The 15,122-nt window shown below is 46.9% G+C and overlaps 1 protein-coding gene across 2 annotated transcripts in view; it reads right to left on the reverse strand.

The window, feature by feature from the left end:
- The window catches only part of hdac8 (histone deacetylase 8), a 103,823-nt gene extending 94,857 nt beyond the window's left edge, over positions 1-8,966 (reverse strand). For both annotated transcript variants that reach the window (XM_072505233.1, XM_072505232.1), the window contains exons 1-2: positions 8,758-8,966; positions 1,028-1,080 (exon numbers count right to left, since the gene is read on the reverse strand). In XM_072505233.1, the coding sequence (XP_072361334.1) occupies positions 1,028-1,080; positions 8,758-8,853 (149 nt within the window). In that variant the 5' untranslated portion in view covers positions 8,854-8,966. The remainder of the gene's footprint in view (positions 1-1,027; positions 1,081-8,757) is intronic.
- Between the last annotated feature and the right edge of the window lie 6,156 nt (positions 8,967-15,122).

Genomic DNA, 15,122 nt, shown 5'->3' on the forward strand with positions numbered 1-15,122 from the left:
TATTGTAGGGTGCTCAAGGGCTGTTGGTATTATGAGTCTGGTGGCAATATCTCAGTATCTTGCAATGGTCTTTACTCTTTAAGAAGATGCCCTACTCTCCAAATGTAAAGATAATACTAATAAAATTAGATGACCATGTTGTTTTAGATTAAATTAAGAACATGAGAATAGGCAAGGGCAGCTGGGCCAGATGATATCCACCAGAGGGTCCACAGCAAGATGGGATGAGTACTGTATTAGCCCATTCCCATTTTAAACAGCTCACTCGGCACTCTGAGATGCTTACCGTAGAGTGGAAAGGGGCTAATGTTGTTACCTTTAAAAAAATGAAGGACAGAAATGGGTCAAATACAAGACCATTTGACAGGAATAATACCTGAATGAATCATTAGGGAAGCAATATATAATTATTTGGAGATGGGTATATTACAGACATCCAACATGGTTTCAAAAATAGGTCAGTCTTATAACCTTCCTTATTTGAAGAAGTCACCAAGATGTTGGATGACAGATGCTCAGACTTCAAAAAAAGCCTTTGACAAAGTACTGAATAAGAGATTTCTCTTTAAGATAGAGGTCTCCAGTATTAGTGATAATATATTGTCCTGGATTGAGAACTGGCTGGACGGAAGTTGGTAGAAAGTAGTTATAGATGGAGTTCGGAGCTGTTTGGAAACCGGACACCAATAGTTAATTTACATTAATAATGTAAATGAAAGTGTTGAGAGCATGATCTGTAAATCTACAGATGACACTAAGATCTGAGAGATTGTAAGGACTGCAGATTATGCCTTACAGTTTTAGGTGGATCTCAAAGGTGTTGCTGGATTTGTTAGGATCTCAGCAAGAGATCGGGAGAGGTGTGGCAAGCAGAGGTGAAAACCGGCACAACATCAGCATTGGAAGAAACTGTACCTACAATGACTGATGCATGCAACTGTTCCCGTTTGGCTACAGCATAAGCAAGCATATTATAAACATGAACTGGATGCCGAAACAGTTAATTCTGTAAATAAAATAGCTGTACCTCATGTAGTTCAGCAATCCATAAGAGGCAATCAGAGAATGAACCATACTGGCCTAGAAGTAAAAAGTAGGGATTAGTTAAGAGACAAGAAGTGAAGATCAACAATACACTACAAAATGTCCAACCGCACTAAGTAGTACGCTGAGTGGGTTGACCTTGGAACTGTGCTTCCAATTCTTTACACATCAACTCAAGATCTTACCTATTCCATCAGGGAAGCAGTGAGCAGATAGATTGAAGGCATTTCCTCTGGGAACAGCTAAGAGAAGATTTTTAAACAAGTTTCTTTGCAATCAAATTGAATAATCCCCACAGCCAGTTAGGAGTAAAAGTGACATGGAACAAAGATCAGATAATCTGTGTCGCCTCTGATTAAAGGGAATGGCATGAATTGAATACCTAAAGTATATCTAATTTCAAAATATAGATATGCCGAGTTGGACGAACAGTCACTCCAGCATGGCGATTGGCTTCAGCATCTCGGGATTGAAAATAAACCCCACCACCATTTCTACTGACTACTATCCAATATACATGCTGCAAAATACAAGCAAATAAACCTTAGGCAAGTGCAGCGTAGGGCTCTGATATTACCACCCCAGTGCATCAGTATATCATTGTGATCTAGGCACACCACCAATATGTGAATCTTTTCTCATTGAACTTACGAATTCAGAAACTCATGCAGTCGAGTTCAGCTTTAACACCATGTATACCCAAATAGATGGTTTGAGGGGCTGTCCCTTTCTTTTTGTCCCTCAGTTTATGTGAATTGCTCTAAAACAAACCCAAATAAATTGTGTTGCAATGTGATCCCCTTTAGGTTCAGCTCCCAGAAATACCTTTGTTTGTTTCCATGAGAAATGTATCTTCGATGAAATGACACAGAACCTCCTACCTCCTATATATTTCCACTACAAAGATAATACATTTGCTATATTTGAATCCTCAGCTGTATTCAAGAGCTTCCTTCCACACCTCAATAGGCTTCATCCTGTGCTCAAATTCACCTTTTGAAACGAAGCAGTCAAAAGAGCTCTCTTTCCTTGATGTGTTAGTTGAGAAATCTGCCAACGTGTTCTTGACTAGTGTCCACCTGAAGCCTACCCTCACTGGTCAATATATGCATTGGCACTCCTACAGTTTCATGCTCCATAAGATTAGCTTTTAGGCAACCTCGTAAATTGGGCCTGAGCCATTTACTCGCCTTGATGCAAGCTTGATGTTGAAATAAGGCATATCAAAGCCACCCTACGTGATAATGGCTAGCCGGATCGATCAGATCATCGCTCACCGGATATTGTGCAACTCACGAATGGACCCAAGGCCACCATTCTCAGCCCTGAAACGTGCCCAGTCCACCTCAGATTATCATAGAAATGTAAGGTGTCCCCATTGACCAATATACAAAATAGGAGAAGAAGGTTATGTTGAAAATGAAATGAAATGAAAATCGCTTATTGTCAAAGTAGGCTTCAAATGTAGTTACTGTGAAAAGCCCCTAGTCACCACATTCTGGCACCTGTTCGGGGAGGCTGGTACAGGAATTGAACCGTGCTGCTGGCCTGCCTTGGTCTGCTTGCAAAGCCAGCGATTTAGCCCGGTGCTAAACCAGCCCCTAGAGCCCCTCGAGCCTGCTCCCCCCCCCCCCCCCCCCCCCCCCACCCCCACCCCCCATTCAATAAGATCATGGCTGATCGGTTTATGTTTAAATTCGACATTCCCACCAATCCCCGATAATCTTGGATTTCCTTGCCTAACAAAAACTAACTTAACTGCCCTCCACCCCCTTCTGAAGCACAACCCTCACACAACAATTCTCCTCATTCCTGTCCCAAAAGAGCAACCACTAATTGTAATCTCCCAGAGCCTGTGTGAGCTTTCTCCGGGTGCTCCGATTTCCTCCCACTAGTCCCGAAAGACGGGTTGTTAGGTAATTTGGACATTCTGAATTCTCCCTCAGTGTTCCCGATCAGGCGCCAGAGTGTGGCGACAAGGGATTTTCACAGTAACTTCATTGCAGTGTTAATGTAAGCCTACTTGTGACAATAATAAAGATTATTATTATTAAGTGTTTCCTAGTTCTGGACTCATCCACAAAAAGAAACATCCTTTCCACATTCACCTTATCAAGACCATTCAGAATCTTACATATCTTTTTATTAAAACAATAAAAAATATATACAAGGCCAAACGGTACAAACACAAATTTTGTGTTGGAGAAACAGGGTACCCTCCCCTCAGTACAAATGTACGGGAAGGGGGTGGGGGGTGGATACTCTGATTATTAAAACAGTTCACAACACATTTCTACAAAAGAAAATGGTACAAGCACTAAACTTTGCACTGGAGAGGCCAGATGTCCTCGCCTCTGTACCAACAGAAGGGAAAAGAAGGGGGCTGGTGGGAAGAGAGAGGAAAGGAGGGTGGTGGGGAGGGAGGGAGTCGGGGTGTTGGTAGAGGGGTCCCAATAGGGCACTGCCTGAACTATCTACGGAGGCAGAAAAATAAAAGAACCTTCAATTATGATGCTGCAATCAAGTCAACCCTCACCTTTCTAAACTCCCAACAGAAACAAGCAAGACAACCCGCTCATTACAGGTATCAATCTGGTAAACCTCCTCTCCAATGCATTTGCATCTTTCCTTAATTAAGGAAACCAAAACAGCACACAATATTTGAGATGTGCTTGCACCAATTCCCTATTTAACTTAAGCATAACATCCTTACTTTTATAGAATCATAGTCATAGTCATAGACGTTTACAGCATGAAAACAGGCCCTTCGGCCCAACTTGTTCATGCCGCTCAGTTTTTAACCACTAAAACAGCAAATCATTCCATGATCCTGAGCTCCACCTTTATATTCCTTCGGGTACCTACTGACACCAATCCTACTAGATTTTAGCTGGCTGGTTAAGGACTGGGTGGGGCAGCTGACATTTTGGGTTAAAATATGAGGGTTTGCCAAATTATATGGCCTGTTTATAACAGTCTGAGCTTGACGTCCTGGTAACATGTGCAGGCCATTTCTACGTTCAAAAGCTAAAGAAGGCTATGATTAATTTAATCAGTCTACCCACAATAAATTTAATATCCATCTCCACATTTCTGATACTGGTGCAGCCACCACCCAGGACTGTCTAGAAAAATCCCTATCAGCACTTAGGACAGGGCTTAAAGTGAGCCAGAACACAAGATCATCAATTTCGAACCATCCTTCCAGGCAACAAAGGGACATGGCTGGGGTTTTCTGCATCCTTGCAACTCTATTCTCTCCCACCACTGCCATGTTAACACCAGCTTTTGGTTCCGGCTCAGAGGCCTACCCCAGGCATAATAGTAATCTCATAGATGCCCCTCATTATATTTTAACCCAAAATGTCAGCTCCCCACCCATGTTGAATTTCTCATGCAATAAAGAATAGCATTCCATTAGACTTCTGAATTACTTTCTGTACCTACAAACTAACTTTTTGTGACTCATGCACTAGATCACCGAGATCCCTCTGTACCTCAGAATTCTGCAGCTGTTCTCCTTTGTAATGTACTATATTTTTATTCTTCCTGCCAAAATGAATAAGATCACATTCTCCCATATTATATTCCATTTGCCAGATTTTTGCCCACTCACTCAATCTTTCTATATCTGTCTGCAACCTCTTTATGTCCTCTTCACAATGTACTTTCTTACCTATCTTTTGAGTCATCTGCTAATTGAGCTACCATGCCTTCGCTTCCCTCATCTAAGTCATTGATATAAATTGTAAAAAGTTAGTAGACACCAACCAGGCAAGCAAGGCACAGAAGGGGGGGGGGCAAGGACGCACATGGGCACGGTGACAAGGGCGACAACAAGGGATGCCCAGGTAGCACCAAACACACCCCTGATATGTTCTAATACCAGGAAGCAACATATATAAAACTAATACGGCACGGTTGTGGTAACCGATCACTGGGGACCCAAAGTTAGGGCCCCCACAGCAGTACACACGTTACGTTTGTATAAATACCTCTTTATATTCCTAATGTTTTCCTTGTTCTTTTTCCTCATAGACCCACTCTGTAAACATCTCTCTATTACTGTGTGATGTTCCTTGCATTGTTATTATAAATGCAAATACCTTTTTAAAAAAAGAGAGTATTCTCCACTAACAGGATGCTGCCATCAAGCCAAAAAGATGTTCTGCCCATCACACAAATGAGCATCATGGTATATGAATTTCAGTGATATCAGGTATATCTTAATGGCTGATGATCGTATCAAACAGTATGACCCTGTGGCTGACCACAATTTGTAAAGTACTGATTGTACTCGACCAGCTTGTGCTTGCAAAACTTAGAATATTATCCGACAGAAGATGTGATTCCACAATTGGACAACATTTGCAAAACAATCCTGATGAATTACACTGTAAACTAAGTTAAGATGGTCAGTCAGGCTTTCAGTGTGGCTGGAAGCTACATATATTCACACAAGGGGCCCTGTTCTTTGGAAACGGTAACGGCATGTCCACATTTTGCACCTTTTTCAACGGAGTAAATGCTTAATTAACAGTCATTCCCTGGTGGCATAGTGGTTAGCAATGCTGCCCCACAGCACCGGGGACTCAGGTTCTGTTCCGACCTTGGGTGACTGCGTGGAGTTTTCACATTCGCCACATGTCCGCGGGGGTTTCCTCCGGGTGCTCTGGTTTCCTCCCACAGTTTCCTCCCAAGGGGCTGGTTTAGCACACTGAGCTAAAGCGCTGACTTTTAAAGCAGGCTAAGGCAGGCCAGCAGCACGGTTCAATTCCCGTACCAGCCTCCCCGAACAGGCGCCGGAATGTGGCGACTAGGGGCTTTTCACAGTAACTTCATTGAAGCCTACTCGTGACAATAAGCAATTTCATTTTCATTTCATTTCATTTCAGTCCAAAGATGTGCAGGCTAGGTGGGTTGGCCATGCTAAATTGCCCCTTAGTGTCCAAAGGTTAGATGGGGTTACAGGAGATAGGGAGGGGGAAGAGGGTTTGGATGGGTGCTTTTTCGGAGGGTCGGTACAGTCTCGATGGGCCAAAGGGCCTCCTCTGCACTGTTGAGATTCGATGATTCTCTAAAAGAAGTTTAACAGAAGTTTGATGAATGGATGAGGATATATACTCATGATGGGACTCACTAACTCATTAGTTTAATACATTGGAATAGTTTATTTATAATACATTCTAACTAAACCTCTGCAATAGAATTTTCCTTTTTGTTATTATTCAATTATACCGTCAAAGGTGGGAACGGAGTTGGGGCTCCCCCAAATATACCAGCACCTGTGGCATGTCAATTTCACGTCACCCACTGCAATAATCACCAGGGTAGGACAGAAATCCTACTCTTCTCCCGAAATTTAGCTTGTAAAAAAACTCAACTGTTGAATAGGATGGGAAAAGCTTAACTACATGAATAGGATGGGAATAGAGGGATACGGACCCCGGAAGTGCAGAAGATTTTAGTTTAGGCGGGCAGCATGGTCGGCACGGGCTTGGAGGGCCGAAGGGCCTGTTCCTGTGCTGCACCTTTCTTTGTTTGAAGAGGGAAGGCAGAATATTAAAAGGGATGCACAGGTTTCAGAAGCTGTCAAGTTTATGAACAGCTGAGGGGAGAGAAGTACACTTCATGGGGCTTCGCTCTAACCCCATAAAAGGGGTATCACCCATCACTGGAAGGGCTGTAACACAGGCATCTGGAGGCTAAAGGACGGGAGGGGCAGAAAGGCAACTGGAAGCCAAATCCTTAATATAGATCTCTTCAGTGTTGGAGACAACCTGGAGATGACCAAATAGCAGTGCCACAAGAGACTGTGACCTGTCAAACAGATGGTTAGACATCAAGCCCTTATCACCAGAAACCTCACAGCAGTGGTTGACATGCCCTACAAATTGCCATCAAAGCCATTATTGCCTTGAATTTCTTCACTTCTGGCTCCTTCCTAAGATCAGCTATGGACCTTACTGTTGTCTCAAAAACAGCTGTACATCACTGTATCTTGCTGGTCACTGATGCCTTCTTTACAAGTGTTCAACAACACATTAACTTAATGACAGCCATGGCCTCGCAAGGCTAGATGAGATGGCACTGGGTTTCACCTCCATTGCTGGAATCCACCAGGTGCAGAGTTACATTGAGTCTAACTGTGTGGCAATCAAGGCACCCAGTGACCAGCCAGTGAAATCTATCAACAGGAAAGGTTTTCACTTCTTCAATGTTGAACTGTTTTGCGTGATTCCTCCATGTGCATGCTCACTTCCCTGGCAGCTGCCAAGATTCGTTTACCATCAAGTCCAGGCTGCCTTTCACCCCTAACACTGTGACTCCTAGAGAACAAGAGAAATCCCTTGCAGAGATAGCTACTAATGCCCCTAAAGAAGCCCAAGACAAAAGCACAGAGATGAAACAACCAAAGCCACCACTCAACAGGTTCACTATTGAACACGTCATCAGGCTCTTGAAAGTGAAATTCCTGTGCCTGGACCATTTAGGCGGTATCCTCTAATACTCTCTTGCATTATGATGGTTTGCTGTGTTCTTCATAACTTGGTCTTCGAGAGAGAGCTGAGAACCTTGAAGATGGTAAGTCCCCGAAAGCAGACAGTTCATTGGGGGAAGAGTATAAGCAGGTGCTAAGAGAGGAAAAGAAATTGGGGGCGGAAGGAGATGCTGCAGAACAGGTCAGTATCAATGAGGTGAGGTTCTGGCCTGCCTTGGTGCCAGGCCTCTCAACCCCTATGACATATCACTTCTTTCTGGCGCAGTGCAAGCCTTTGGTACAAACCACACATCCCCCCCTCAGGTCACCCACCAACATCCTGGGGAATACCACTGACCATAAATTGAACTGGACTAGCCATATAAATACCATGGCTACCAGAGCAGGTCAAAGACTAGGAGTCCTGTAGCGAGTAATTCACTTACTGATTACCCAAAGCCTGTTCACCATCTACAAGGCACCAGTCAGGAGTATAATGGACTCTCAATTTGCCTGGATGAGAGCAGCTCCAACAACACAAGAAGTTTGACACCATCCAGGATAAAGCAGCCCACTTGATTGCTACCCCTTCCACAAACATTCAAACCCTCCACCTCTACTGAACAGTAGCAGCCATGTGTACCATCTACAAGGTGCACGGCAGGAACTCACCAATGTTCTTTATGCAGCACTGCTCCAACCGATGGCCACTACCATCTAGAAGGAGAAGAGCTGCAGATTCCTAGGAACTCCACCCCCTGGAGGTTCCCTTCCGAGTCACTCACCACCTCGACTTGGAAATATATCGCTGTTCTTTCACTGTCACCGAGGCAACATCTTGGAGCTCCCTCCCTAACACCTCACTGTAGCGGTTCAAGAAGGCAACACAACACCACCTTCTGAAGGGCAACTGGAGCAATAAATGCTCGCCTAGCCCATATCGCGTAAATGGATTTTAAAATTCTGCAGTTTTTAACACCTCCTTAACATTTGTGTGTCGTGGGGTGGGGGCAACAAAGAGGATCTCCAGGAGCTGGTTTCTACTGACTCCCCAATGGACCTACAGCTTATTTAAAAATATATATTGAGAGTACCCAATTATTTTCTTTTCCAATTAAGGGGCAATTTAGTGTGGCCAATCCACCTAACCTGTACATCTTTGGGATGTGGAGGTGAGACATATGCAGACTCGGGGAGAATGTGGGTCCACAGTTTGTAGCTTTTCGCCTTACCCTGCTGGTGACCTTGGAAAGGGAGTCACATCTCTTGATGTAGTCGGGAGTGTAGATGTATGAGATTTTACTGGCAGCGGGTGCCTCAGGCTCCATCTCCAGCCCAGAAAACCGTCCGCCCTCAGGCCGGCACCGTGCAACCCAGAAAACCGTCCGCCGGCCGGCAGGCGGGCACCGCGCAACCTAGAAAACCGTCCGCCGACAGGCAGGCACCGTGCAACCTAGAAAACCGTCCGCCGACAGGCAGGCACCGTGCAACCTAGAAAACCGTCCGCCGATAGTCTCCATGCAGCCTGTAAAAGGGGCCGGGTATCTCTGACTGACGCAGCCGCAGTTATGACCCGGAAAAATGAGTGCTACCGTCACCTTCAGCAACATCAGCTCATAAACAGGGTATGACGAGAAATAACACTTCAATGGACCAGGAAGATGTTACTTAAGGATCATTAGAGTATATGCACCCGGAAGCCCTAAAATCGTATTTATTATGTGCCTCCATGTCACTTAGTCCTGCAGTATCCAGGAGTTGCAGAACAATCTCCAAGCCCTTTGTTGTGTGCAACCCTGGAGGAAAAACATCAGGACATTAAAAACGATTTTTTTTTTTTGTCATTTTCTTTCCCAGACCTGAATAATATTGAAATGGAAATAAGGCTCATCATACTGCTTTTGAATTGGCGTAGGAATGCAGCATTGGCCAACTAATGGCTGGAGCGTAGAAACGTTTCATGTGATGACACCTCCAGGAATACACTTGCCCACATTTAATCACAGTTGGCAACCTTAATTTCAGTCCGTTTTGAGATTAATTCTCTTCAGCGCCTGTTTCATATAAGTAGAGGTGACGGACTCCAGCGCTTGAACAGGAGAGCCAAGAATTCCTAAAATGAAACCCAGAAAACTAGCGAACAGTTTCAAAAAAACAGATAAGGCACAAACAACTGGTCCGGGGGTTTCCCGGCGGCGCGGGGCTGCCCCACAATGGGAAACCCCATTGACCGGCCGGCGTAACGGAGAATCCCGCCGGCAGGTCGAGGCTGAAAAGTGGCGTGGCAGAGAATCCAGTCCAAGGACTTTGTGTATACACAGCATTCCTCAATTCCTCATCTGAAGTGTCATACGGACTCAAAACGTTAACTCTTGTTTCTCTCTCCACAGGTGCCAGACCTGCTGAGTTTTTCCAACATTTTCTAATTTTATCTCGAGATTGTTCTATGTTCTATGCGGTTATTGGCTAGGCACATGGAGCACACCAGAATGACAGTGGGATAGCTTGATCTTGGTTTCCGACAAAGCTCGGCACAACATCGAGGGCCGAAGGGCATGTTCTGTGCTGCACTGTTCTATGTTCTATGATTGTTATTGGTGAGAAATATGAAGCCTGATGATAAAATCCAAATGCTAGTTGTAACATGGCCAGTACATTTCTATGGGACCACTCTTGCAAGGAAAACCTTGAATTAACGTTAAAAATTGAATCCTGGTTAACTCTAGAAACATTTATAGCTAATGATAAATTTAAAAAGTGGGGCAGCACAGTGGCGCAGTAGGTTAGCCCTGTTGCCTCACCGCACCGAGGTTTGATCACGGCTGGGTCACTGTCCGTGTGAAGTTTGCACATTCTCCCAGTGTTTGGGTGGGTTTCACTCCCACAACCCAAAGTTGTGCTGGCTGGGTTGATTGGCCACGCTAAATTGTCCCTTAATTGGAAAAAATGAATTGGGTACTCTATTTATTTATTTATTTTTCCATAAATGTAAAGTGAAGACAGAGTGACAGTGGGTTATCGTAAAAGCAGCCCAAAATTTCTTGGGATGTGAATATTAATGGAAAGGCCAGCATTTATTACAAACCGTTGAGAGTGGTGGCATAAAGTAGCACAAAAACTAGATAAGGTGATTAAGTAGAAATATGAATAATCTTTTAGGGCATAGATTTTAAGAGCAGGCAAAGTAGCCTCAACCGGGACCTTGAATTCATGTCGCGTTACATTCCCCCCACCATATGGGAAATCCTACCAACTGTCCTGGCTTGAGACAATTCACACCTCTTTAACCTGTGATTATCCCCCTCTCCAGTCGCACCATCTGGACCTGTAAAGACTTAATTACCTGCAAAGACTTGCATTCAAAATATCATCTTGCATCATTGAATTTGTCTGTATATGTGTTTGTGGAACCCACCTCTTCATTCACCTGAGGAAGGAGCTGTGCTTCGAAAGCTAGTGATTCAAAATAAACCTGTTGGACTTTAACCTGGTGTTGTAAGACTTCTTACTGTGCCCACCCGTCCAATGCCGGCATCTCCACAACATTGAAAATAGGAACTGATTGATCAAGGCATCATAGGGGCAACACAATGGGTGGGCACTGTTGTGGTTGTGCCTAAACCAAATGGTGACATCTGTATTGATACGTGACAAGTGAATGAAGTGATAGAGAATGTTATGCAATTCCTGCTGTGGATGAAGTATTTCAAGAGTGGTCAACAAGCAAGGTATTTTCCAAGTTAGGTTTAACATGGGGATACCACCATCTGAAGCTTCATCTTGATTCAGGAAGGTGACAACTTCTGTCACTTGTGGAATTTACCTGGTGTGACCTACATATGACTCCAGACACAAAATGTAGTTGACTCTTAACTGCCGTCAGTTGTATCAAACGACTACAAAATCAATAAAAAGGGAAAGAAACCAGACAAAACTGGTAACAATAACGGCAAATTCAGCCCTGTCCACCCTGTAAAGTCCTCCTAACACGTGGGGGCCTTTTACCAAAATTGGGAGAGTGGTCTCACAGACTAGTCAAGCAACAGCATGGCAGTTATATCCACGGAATCGCATACACATGGAATCATGACCTACTGATAATGTCCCGGTCACAACCATCACCATCCCAGGGTATGTCCCACTGGCAGGAGACCCAACAGGGGTGGCAGCACAGTGGCATACAATCAGAAGACAGTTGCCCTGGCAGTCCTCAACATTGATTCTGGGCCCCATCAGGTCAAACATGGGCATGGAAATCTCCTGCTGATTACCGCAATCCTCTCCCAAGCTAGGGTGTCCCGCCAGTTGAACACAACTTGGAGGAAGGACTGAGGTGGCAAGGGCACAGAATGTACTCTGGGTAGGGGACATCAGTGTCAGTTGTGTGGTACTCACCACTGTTGTATTATATTGTATATATTGGTTTTACGGTAAGGCCCCGGTACTACAGGTACAGGGGTAGATCCCTGCCTGCTGGCTCCACCCAGGAGGCGGAGTATAAATGTGTGTGCTCTCCGAACAGCAGCCATTTCATAAGCTGCTGTAGGAGGCCACACATCTCTGTGTAATAAAGCCTCGATTACATTCTACTCTCGTCTCGCCGTAATTGATAGTGCATCAATTTATTCCACAGATTTTTCAGAAATGGACCTCGGCATCAAGCCAGATCGCCTGCAACTGCATCCTCAAGCAGACAACGCCAAAAAGGACTTCCAACATTGGCTATCTTGCTTTGAAGCATACATCGGGTCTGCACCAGACCCAATCCCAGAAGCACAGAAGCTCCAGATTCTGTACACACGGCTGAGCTCCAACGTTTTTCCCCTCATCCAGGACGCACCTACCCACGCATAGGCCATGGCGCTACTGAAGGAGAATTACGCCCAGCAAACCAACAAGATCTACGCCAGGCACCTCCTATTCACGCGGCACCAACTTCCTGGTGAGTCTGTGGAAAATTTCTGGCGTGCCCTGCTCGCCCTGGTGAGAGACTGTGAGCCTCCAGATCCCACTCCGTGGCGATGCGGGGGTACTGCATCGCCACCCTCACCGTCCAGGGCGTAGAGTTCAGCGGCTTCCGGCTCTACGTCCTCCCCAACCTCTGCACTGCCTTGCTAGTCGGCATGGACTTCCAGTGCAACCTCCAGAGCCTACTCTGAAATTTGGCGGGCCCCTACCACCCCTTACTGTATGCGGCCTTGCGACCCTCAAGGTCGACCCGCCTTCCCTGTTTGCAAACTTCACCCTGGATTGCAAACCCATCGCCACCAGGAGCAGATGGTTCAGCGCCCAGGACAGGACCTTCATCAGGTCTGAAGTCAAGCGGCTGCTTCGGGAAGGCATCATCGAGGCCAGCAACAGCCTGTGGAAAGCCCAAGTGGTAGTGGTCAAAACTGGGGAGAAAAACAGGATGGTCGTTGACTAGTCAGACCATCAATCGGTACACGCAGCTCGACGCGTACCCCCTCCCACGCATATCTGATATGGTCAATCTGATTGCACAGAACCGGGTCTTCTCGACAGTAGACCTGAAATCTGCCTACCACCAGCTCCACATCTGCAAGGCGGACTGCCCATACACTGCGTTTGATGCAGACAGCCGCCGTTACCACTTTCTTAGGGTTCCCTTCGGCGTCTGCCAACGGAAGATGGACCGAATGGTTGACCAGTACGGCTGCGGGCCACTTTCCCGTACCTGGACAATGTCACCATCTGCGGCCGCGATCAGCAGGACCATGACGCCAACCTTGCCAAATTTCTCCACAATGCCACTCTCCTCAACGTCACGTATAACAAGGAGAAGTGCGTGTTCAGCACAAACCGCTTAGCCATCCTCCGCTATGTGGTCCAGAACGGAGTTCTGGGGCCCGACCCTGATCGCATGCACCCCCTCATTGTACTACCCCTCCCCCACGGCCTTCAAACGTTGCCTGGGGTTCTTTTCGTATTACGCCCAGTGGATCCCAAACTATGCGGACAAGGCCCACCCACTCATTCAATCCACTGTTTTTCCTCTGACGGCCGAGGATCACCAGGCCTTTAACAGTATCAAGACCGACATTGCCAAGGCCGTGATGCAAGTGGTCGACGAGATGCTCCCCTTCCAAGTCGAGAGCGATGCATAAGACGTCGCACTGGCTGCCACCCTCAACCAGGGAGGCAGGCCCGTAGCATTCTTTTCACGCACCCGCCATGCCTCCTAAATTTGGCACTGCTCCGTCGAAAAAGCGGCCCAAGCCATCGTTGAAGCTGTGCAGCATTGGAGGCATTACCTGGCCGGCAGGAGATTCACTCTCCTCACTGACCAACGGTCGGTCGCCTTCATGTTTAATAGCACACAGCGGGGCAAGATCAAAAACGATAAAATCTTCAGGTGGAGGATCGAGCTCTCCACCTATAATTACGAGATTTTGTATCGCCCCGGTAAGCTCAACGAGCCCCCCCCCAACACCCTATCCCGAGGTACATGTGCCAGCGCACAAGTGGACCGACTCCGGACCCTGCACGACAACCTCGGTCACCCAGGGGTCACACGTTTTTACCATTTCATCAAGGCCCGCAACCTGCCCTACTCCATCGAGGAAGTCAGGGTGATCACCAGAGACTGCCAGGTCTGCGCGGAGTGTAAACCGCACTTCTACCGGCCAGACCGCGCGCGCCTGGTGAAGGCCTCCCGCCCCTTTGAACGCCTCAGTGTGGACTTCAAAGGGCTCCTCCCCTCCACCGACCGCAACACGTACTTTCTCAGTGTGGTCGATTAATATTCCCGATTCCCCTTTGCCGTCCCATGCCTTGACATGACATCTGCCACCGTCATCAAAGCCCTCAACACCATCTTCGCTCTGTTCGTTTTCCCCGCCTACGTCCACGACGACTGGGGATCTTCATTCATGAGCGATGAGCTGCGCCAGTACCTGCCCAACAGGAACATTGCCTCGAGCATTCCCGTATCAGCCTCCCCGAACAGGCGCCGGAATGTGGCGACTAGGGGCTTTTCACAGTAACTTCATTTGAAGCCTACTTGTGACAATAAGGAATTTTCATTTCATTTCATTCAGCAGGACGACCAGCTACAACCCCCGGGGAAATGGGCAGGTGGAGCGGGAGAATGGGACGGTCTGGAGGGCCCCACGGTCCAGAAATCTCCTGGCCTCCCGCTGGCAGGAGGTCCTCCCCGACGCACTTCACTCAATTCGGTCGCTCCTGTGCACCGCGACCAACGAAACCCCCCATGAACGTCTCTTTGCCTTCGCTAGGAAGTCCACCTCCGGGGTTTCGCTCCCGACATGGCTGGCAGCTCCAGGACCCGTTCTCCTCCGTAGACATGTTTGACTCCACAAGGCGGACCCGTTGGTTGAGAGGGTACAGGTACTTCACGCTAACCCGCAGTACGCCTATGTAGCGTACCCCGGTTCTGAAGACAGTCTCCCTCAGGCACCTGGCACCAGCTGGTTCCACACACACACCCCCCTCCAACCCACCGCCGGCGCACCCCCCGCTCCGGGACAATCCATCCTCCCCTTGCCCACACCCGGGATAAAGAGGATTTTGACACGCTCCCGGAGTCACCGAAGACCAAGCCGCCGCCGGAGTCACC

This window comes from Scyliorhinus torazame, chromosome 5, assembly GCF_047496885.1.
Source record: "Scyliorhinus torazame isolate Kashiwa2021f chromosome 5, sScyTor2.1, whole genome shotgun sequence".
In the NCBI taxonomy this organism is placed as follows: domain Eukaryota; kingdom Metazoa; phylum Chordata; class Chondrichthyes; order Carcharhiniformes; family Scyliorhinidae; genus Scyliorhinus; species Scyliorhinus torazame.